At 37.9% G+C, this 8,560-nt stretch overlaps 1 protein-coding gene across 2 annotated transcripts; it reads right to left on the minus strand.

Moving 5' to 3' along the window:
- Positions 1-601: 601 nt before the first annotated feature.
- On the minus strand, positions 602-7,476 carry LOC114298593 (uncharacterized). Of its 2 annotated transcripts, none has more exons than XR_014328251.1 (9): positions 7,003-7,476; positions 6,035-6,244; positions 5,706-5,959; positions 4,634-4,904; positions 4,344-4,427; positions 2,644-4,157; positions 2,371-2,533; positions 1,009-1,199; positions 602-912 (listed from the first exon to the last, which is right to left on the minus strand). XR_014328251.1 is itself a non-coding variant. In XM_028243206.2 (9 exons), the coding sequence occupies exons 1-8, from the start codon at positions 7,177-7,179 to the stop codon at positions 1,098-1,100; spliced, it is 2,775 nt and encodes a 924-aa protein (XP_028099007.2). In that variant the 5' UTR covers positions 7,180-7,476; the 3' UTR covers positions 602-912; positions 1,080-1,097. The 2 variants fall into 2 exon arrangements, 1 of the variants encoding a protein (XP_028099007.2); XM_028243206.2 differs by having other exon boundaries at positions 1,080-1,199.
- Between the last annotated feature and the right edge of the window lie 1,084 nt (positions 7,477-8,560).

Genomic DNA, 8,560 nt, shown 5'->3' on the forward strand with positions numbered 1-8,560 from the left:
CTTCGGCTGCCCTGTTTGACCTTGATGTGCTTAGTTCAAACTTCCAAGTAGCAAGTTCTGACCGTCCCAACCGCTGTATGTCACGACCGGACTAATTCTGAAACCGGTCTTCCCAGAACATACTGCGGCCGGACTAACTCTGAGACCGGCCTAACTCCGAGTTGTCTCCGGACCGGAGTGGCTTTACTCTTCCTTGGACCGGAGTAATCTCACCTCCTCGGGCCGAAGTAACTTTGTCTCCTTAAGGCCGGAGTAACCTTGCCCCTAGGCCGAAGTAGCCATTACGGCCTTTTTACTTAGTCCTTCGCGTTTTGGGCCTCGAAGCCAAACTCGGAGCTCGGCCCAATTTTTCCCAAAAATTACCCTCTCACTTTCTATACCCATTAAAAAACCCTACAGTAATATTACATCTTTACTTCAATTTGAGTGCAGACAATGAGAATGCATTCATTTCATTTATGCTCCATTTTCCCACTGTACAGGCTCAAATGCTCGCATATCCTGCATATCCCTTTTTTCCAAGGGCGTGTTGGTTGCGCCACATAAGTCCAAAAAAAAATGGAGCATACATTGGCACGCGTATAGAGAAAGAGAGAGAGTATAAAAGATAGGCTCATTATGTAACATTTTATAACTAACAAACCAGACGATCCACGAGCTTTTACTAGAAACAAGACCTTCCAATCTTTACAAACGCTGTGAAACTCAATGACCAAAAACTGCCTTAAAATAACACTCCGCACATGTAAAGCCAAATATTAGGACAGACCGAATTTACAGGTCCCTTCGATACTACACTAAACTAAGCTACGTCATATACATGTTTGAGCTTGCAGATAAACACGTCACTGGCCATAACAAAACAAACCCCTCCAAGTTTATACTGCTAGCTTCCATTGTTCTGTTGTGTACCTGAAGAGAACATCTAATTAGAAAACTAGATTTCACAACGCTTGCAAGTAATTTGATAAAAGGGACAAGCACACAAAGGAAAGAAAGAAAATATACTTTTATGTAAACTGGTGCAAACACCAGGCGCAGAACCAATTGGACTTGATAAAGCAAACAGAACTTCACACCTGTTTTGATCTCGTCCTTTATTCAACTGTCTGCTTAGCTTTCCCATTTTCATGTGATTTGGAGTTGCCATGATCTTCAAGCTTCTCCTCAATCTTCTCGGAGATGATTTCTTGTTGGTACTACAGAGAAAACATTAAGGATTCTTAAAAAATGCTAAAGCAATGAAAGAAATAAGAATGTGATACAGAAAGAAAGAAAAAATGGATCAAGGAAGCAGTCTTCATTGATCAGCATCCACAAAAGTCCTGCAATAACAATTTACTACAAAGCTGATTACCATGAGACTCAAGTCCTTTGTGTATAAAATGATTAGGAAGTGACCTTAACAATCCACGTGTTTCGGTAGAAAATATTTTCCGAAAAATGTTCAGTAGAAAAAGTTTTCCTATGTTTGGTTGCAACTTTGAAACTTATGTGCTAGTGGTGGTGGGGTGGTTGAGGTGGTGGTAAGGTAGAGGTGGCTGCCGTGGTGGTAGAGGTGGAGGAGGCGATAAAGATTTTAGTCCGAAAAATGTTATCTACCTTTTAAAAGTGGAAACATTTTCCGTCAAGACTTTCTTTCCACCATACCAAATGTCAAAAAATGTGAAAAACGTTTTACAAAAAATATTTTCCAGCCAAACAAACAGAGCATAAAATATTCTAGACAAGGAAACCATTGAACAAGAATAACTCTATCTAATAACAGCTAAACAGCATGCATAACACTGAGAATTCAAGAAACAAATTGTGATATGAACTACAGAAGTAACACATCATAAGACGCAGTTCATTGGGACAAGAGCATATGTTTTACAAGCTGAAAAGAAGAGCTAACCACATAAATACCACAATCAAATTTTCAATGAACACGAGAGAGTAAAGTGAATATGTGAGCAGATCATTTGCCACACAGCAAATTGTACATACACATATATTCACAAATGTCATAACAACCTCCAACATGGTTTCTGCTATGGCAAACAGCAGCATACCACAAGCTCTCACCTTTAGAACGCTCAGAAAATATTTAGCTATGGCTAAACAAGTATCTTATAAACAGCTGGGATGACTATGATCTACCATCAATTGAAAATGACAGTTATTTAAATTGGCACAAAAGACAGATGTGGAGCTCCCCTATACATTTGAATAGCACAAGTTTCATATACAAGACATGAAAACAAAACCATCCAGATGAACATAATAGCAAGTGAATCAAGAAGCTATTAAAATATAGTCAACAAGCCATTACTTGAATATGCACCTAAAGAATGAAGCGGCAGGAATTATTTTGAAATTGGTACTTACCTGACTATCCTCAATAACTCTTCCACCATCTGCCGAGGTTATTTCTTGAACAGTAATGATTTTATCTATATAGACCATGGTCTCCTCAGCACCTCCCGGGGTTTGGCTTAATGACATCAACCCACGCTCATTGTCCGGTGTATTTTGTTGCGTTGACAACATACTAGTAATAAATAGATAAACAAAGAAAATTGTAAAAAGGTAAATTGTCATAGCTATAGAAATACCATTAATAAGTTAAACACATGAGAACTTGATTGCATGGAACAATACCAGGGGTTAGTGATCTCGATTGATTGCCGCTTCCTTTTCTTATTACTCAGTGTGTGCTCTAGCAGTGAATCAGCACAACGTTTTAGCCATGACAAAGGAGTAGAGACAGGAGGAGAAGCAACCTCTGATCCCTTTTTAGAAGACAGATCAAGCCCAATACCATCGTCATTAACATCTATTTTGTTATTCAAATCCAATTTAACATTATGTACATCAGTCTGCTGCTTCAAAAATCTTTTTGCAGAAACTTTTTCTCTGCTAAACTTTAGATTGGATTCTTGAATCTCAGGAACAGTTAAATGATCTGGGGCAATTTTCAAATCCTCCAATTTTTTCATCTGTTCAATCCGAGCAAGAATCTCCTCTCTATCCACATGCATTAACTCCCTTTGTTTCTCCAACTTCTGCCTTTGCACCTTAAGTTCTTCAATGGAGTTATTTAACTCTGCCCATTCATTGTCCCTTCGTTCCCGATCCAAATTGATCTCTCTTCTCTCAGCATCAAGCTTTTGCAATTCTAAGTTAACTTGTTCCATTTCCTTTGCCACAGTTTCCCGAAGAGAAGCAATATGCTGAAGTTCTTTCTTCTTTTCTTCCTCAAAGACCTTCTCTTTTTCCCTAAGATAGCTTTCAATTTCTTCACGCCTCTTATTAGTACAATTCTCCAGTTCCCCCTTCTGCATCTCAATTGCTAGCAAAAAATCTGCCCGTTCTTTCTGAATCTTGCTGAACCACTCCGAACGCTCATGCTCAATTTTACTCAAGAATGATTCCCGATCACGAGAAAGTGACTCCATGTCATGTTTATACTGATCCCTCATTTCATCCTTCTCCAACTTCAGGCAATCACGCTCATCTTTGAGAAACTTAGAAATAGCTAGTCTCTCCTCAGCAATACGTTCTGCTTCTTTTTGTAATTCTCCCCTTTTCTCATCAATCAATTCCCACTCGGTTTCAAACTTTGCCTTCTCTGCTTTCAACTCATCTACCAAAACCTCAAGTTCCAGATTCTGGGCTCTGATGGTATCAAGTTCTTCTTTAAGCCTCATTTCTAAAACCAGTAATTCATTCGTTTCACTTTTCATGGCCACCATTTTCTCCTCGGCATGATCAACTTGTTTCTTTCTGTCTTCCAGTAAAACCACAGATTTCTGAAGATCAAGCTTCATGCTGTTGATCTCTTCTTTTTCCTTCTGCAGAACGGTTTTCTTCAATTCAACCTCTCTTTCAGCAGCAAGGAGACTTCTCTCTTTCTCGTCGAGTAGATTCGCCCCCTGTGTCAAATCCTTCTCCTTGTCTGCCAATACACTTGACTGAAACTCCAAGTCATGTTCTTTTTCCAAGATTAGGCCTTCCCGTTGACTAAGATCCAACTCCCTCAACTCCCAAGCACGTCTCTTGGACTCCATTTCCTCCTCCACCAATTTCCGCTTCAGCTCCAACTCTGCTTCAAATTCAGATTTCCTTGCTTTCAAAGCAGCTTCATGCTTAACTATAACTTGTTGAATTGCATCCTACATTGTTCATCAAGAAGCAGGATTAGAAGAGAACTGCACACAATAACTAAAAACAGGTGCTTTTTATTCCAGGACTTGAGTATGAAATATTGAACAACACTGCAGCACAGAGGCACAAGAAACATAAGCAAGCACTTGGTATAGCTTGAAAGAAATCGGAAATGAAGACAAAGGCAAACTCACTGATTCTTTGCTTGCAAGTTTCTGCTGTTGAATGAGTAGCTCTTCTTCTCTCTTGTTCAGCTCGCGTTCCCTTTTGACAACAGCCTGTGAACACTCAAAAAAAAATATTGCATAAATTTTCAATTCACTCCTGAGAAAGAATTTTTGGGCCCACAAAAAGTGGAATTTGTGCTTGTGGAATGAATAATTGGAGATGAGAAAGAAGACCCGGGTTTTGTGAACAATGCAGAGTATAGTGACAAAATTTTTCCACATAAAAAGAAAAATAAAACGAGCATTAATGTATATACCTCCTCCCTTGCAGACAAAGAAGCTACATTTAGCTCCAGAATGCTTCTCTCATTATTTAGGGTTCTAAGTTCCTTCTCAATGTTTGCTTTTGAAGCCTCCAACTCTTTCTCAAGTCGAGTTAATTCCTGAGATCTATTAAAAATGTAGTCCTCCCTTTGGTTTAGCAAGGCTTGTCCATCAAGTAATCTTTCTTGAGATTGCTGCAGAGTTTTCTGCCTTTCAGATAAAGTTTCTCTCTCAAGAAGGATATCTTTCTCTTTAGCATCACAACTAACCCATCAAGACAACACAAAAAACTCATAACTACCAGAAACCAAACTGTCCCTATTAAAATTACACAGGCAAGAACACAACTCTCATAAAGATCAGTAGATAACACATAAATTCAATACTTTTTGGAACCAAATCGTTGTTGACACTTGACACACACAAATATTACAAAATCCCTGTAAGAGACAAAGGCTACAACAACAGTTCACAGAAAAAAACAAATGGAATCATAAGTACTAAAGAGATGTAATTTAGGGGCAAATTATGCATAAAGAGGGCTTTCTATCTATATTGATGATCAAAATGATCAATCTTCAATTCTCTCTCTCAAAGCATCAAAAGTTCTATGATGCCTCAAATTCAACTACATTCAAATTATTTCCTTTTAATCTCCTCTTTTCTTTTCTGCTTTCTATCTATATTGATGATCGAAATGATCAATCTTCAATTCTCTCTCTCAAAGCATCAAAAGTTCTATGATGCCTCAAATTCAACTACATTCAAATTATTTCCTTTTAATCTCCTCTTTTCTTTTCTTTACTCTAATATATGTATTTATTTTTTATCTATCTTACCTTTTTCAAAGAAAAGTAAAAATAAAAAAATAAATTGAGTATCTTTGTTTGCAAGTTGCATGCAGCCATCTTCAAATATCAGGCATCCATTTCCAATAATCCCTTGATTTAATCTTGGCAAATGGAGCTAAAACACAATGATATTACAAAGACAACAGGGGAAATAACAGATCTCTTCAGTGATGGTGCTATAATGATGAAGACAAAAGGTTAGTAAAAGACGTACTCAGACTTGAATGACATGATACGCCTCCTGAGATCATCTTCACGTGCTTCCACTTCATGTAACTTTCTTTCAGCAATGCGGTGATACCGGTTGGCTTCAGCTTCTAAAGATTCTGCTGCATGCAGCTTCACCTCAGCCTCAGTGTACTTTTTCTGAGCATCCTCCACCATACTTTGTGCTTCAGCCAATTTGCTCTCGGCTGCAACTTTTGTCTCAGCATATTCTGCACGCATCTCATGCAATGCCTTCTCAATCTACAGAAAAATCCCAAATTAGGAATAAAGATGATGGTGAAACCGATAGGAAAAGGGCTATTTAAATAAGCATACATTTCTAACACACTCCTTCTCAATTCCAAGAGCCTTCTTCAGATTCTCCTCTCGTTTCTTGGCTTCAGCTAAAGCAGATGAGTGTGAAGCTTGATCCCGCTTATACAGAAATTCAGCAGATTCAGCAGAGGATTTAATTTGCTCATACTTGGAAACCCACTCCTTTCTTTCCATAATAAGAAGACCCATGTGGTGTTGATGATCATTGATCTACATAAATTTTAGATGGTGCTTAGTAATGAAATTGATAACCCACATGAATGTAATGCCACTGTAGATTTGGAAATTTTCAATTGATCCATTAAAACTTTCAAGTAAGCCACTTTCACTTGCCAAATGAATTATACAACTCACAAAATCATGACTAACCAATTTAACACACTATCCACAAGAACATGAAATATTTCCCGCTCATTTCCCCTTCTTCAAAAAATTAAATATATTTAACAACGCATGAACTGAACCCTATCTGACACAAGGGCATCTCCAACCCTTGACTCAAACCTATATCAAATTTAAATTTTAGTCAAAATCACTCAAAAACCTCTCCGCTCCTTGGCTCAAACTTATGTCAAATAGAGTTTTACCCATTTTTTCACTCAAAATTTTCAACACCATCTTGTGGTTTTAAAATTTACAACTCTGCCATTACCGAAGCCTATACTTAAATTTTTACTGGTGATGGCCTAAAGGATGTGATACAAAATTAAAATCGACTTAAAGTTGTTCTCATTTTTTTTTTTTCTTCAAATTCTTGAGAACCACCAAAATTACTTCCAATTCCAATTCCAATTCCAATTCTAATTCAGAGAGTAATCTGATCATGAATACAATAAGTGAAATTCCTAGTAATCCAATAAAACCCATCAAAATGAACTTTTTTGTTTAAATAAGAGTATATGTGCTTGATTTTCATATAAAGATCAATCCAAAAAAAAAAAATGTAAACATGTCGGAATTAGATAAACCTCAGTTTCAAGCTTGGCAATATATGCGATGAGAGCAGCTTTGTCCCTCCTTTTGATGGAGTCTTCATCGAAGCCTGCCTCTCGAAGGCGTTTCCAGATGGCATCGTCACTGAGAGGGTTTTTCAAAACCCTAGAACCAGGTGTAATGCCCAATCGCCCCGATTTCGGACTGGCCATTTTCGCAACTTCCAATAATCAAGAACCCCACCAGAATCAATCGATTGTGGCTAGTTCTAGAGTGTTCTTGAAAAGTGTTCTTGGGCTAGTTCTGAACCATTCGTTCTGGTGGTAGTTGGTGGGAGTCCAGAGCTTCAGATTTTCTTCTTTCTTTACTCTCTCTCTCTCTCTCACTTTCCCTCTCTAGATTTTGGGTGGCTTTGCTGTGCTTTTGACGAGTGAAGAGAAATTTGAACAAAGCTTTTTTACTCTGCTCTGAAAGTTAAAAGACTCGGGGAGGAAGATACTGAAAACGACGACGTTATTGGGTCTTGATTTTGGTAAAAATATATAATCACGGCTGTCAACGCGCGGTTACCGTATTAAACCCCTAAAATTTAGATTATAAATTTGAAATTTTAAAAAAATTTCAGTTATCGAATTTGGAAAATGATTTTTCTCCCGAAATTCCCTCCCCTCCCCCCCCCGAACAGCCTGCAAAACACATAGAAGAGAAAGAGAGAGAGAAGGAGAAGAGAGGAGGGAAAGAGGGACTGGGGAGAAAGAGAGGGCCGCTCCGCTTCCGTCGATCAATCGCAGCTCGTCGTAGCTCGTCGGCCGATCGTCGCAACTCGTCGCAGCCCCGCCTCCGCCCGACCTCCGCCTCTGCCTCTCTCTTCTTTTTTCTTTCTTCTTCTTCTGATTTTCTGATTGAAAAAAAAAAAAAAATCAAAACGACGAAACGACGTCGTTTTGAGTTCGGGAGATTCGGGGGCCCTCTCTTTCGAGCTACGTAGCACGGTTCATCGAATTTTTATAATTTTTTGATTAAGGAGGGAGTTAGCAATCCATGAGGTTAGTGTAAGATTGATTATGTGATTTATATGTTGGGATAATCTTCTATATAAAATAAATAACTTAAAACAAATCAAACATAAATAAAAATAAATTACTTACAGAATTTATTATACCGAATGACTGAGTATAAAATCAGATCAAGTGGAATGTGTGACACTCTATCTTTAAGACAGATTTGCCCCACTCCAGTGTCTACGGATAAATGGCGTTTATTTCTCATGATACAATAATGTACACAAATTGTAGTAGCACCCCCAAACAATTTGTACGGTGAATTAGAACCTATGTTCTATGCTTTCAAATATTTCTCTAAAAAATTAGGATAAAGAATAAAAAAAACAAGAGTGCAAAAACGAAAAAGGAATGAATTTTCTGGATGTTTATGATTGTGAAAATCTGCTGGAATAAAACTTTTATTTATAGGCATAAATGGTGACCCTTGGACAAATCCGAACAGGTGCAATTTCAAACTAAACAGGTGCAAAAATCGGTTTGAAAACCTGTTTAATTTGTTGGAAACTGCTGGGCAGTTTTAAAACTGTCT

Source organism: Camellia sinensis, chromosome 4, assembly GCF_055761805.1.
Source record: "Camellia sinensis isolate YWXY chromosome 4, ASM5576180v1, whole genome shotgun sequence".
Lineage (NCBI taxonomy): Eukaryota > Viridiplantae > Streptophyta > Magnoliopsida > Ericales > Theaceae > Camellia > Camellia sinensis.

Coding starts and splice junctions, on each gene's coding strand:
- LOC114298593 (XM_028243206.2), bottom strand. CDS start 7,179: ATGGCCAGTCCGAAATCGGGGCGATTGGGCATTACACCTGGTTCTAGG. Junction 5,960..6,034: donor AGAAGGAGTGTGTTAGAAAT/GTATGCTTATTT, acceptor ATTTTTCTGTAG/ATTGAGAAGGCATTGCATGA. Junction 4,905..5,705: donor ATCATGTCATTCAAGTCTGA/GTACGTCTTTTA, acceptor TTGATGGGTTAG/TTGTGATGCTAAAGAGAAAG.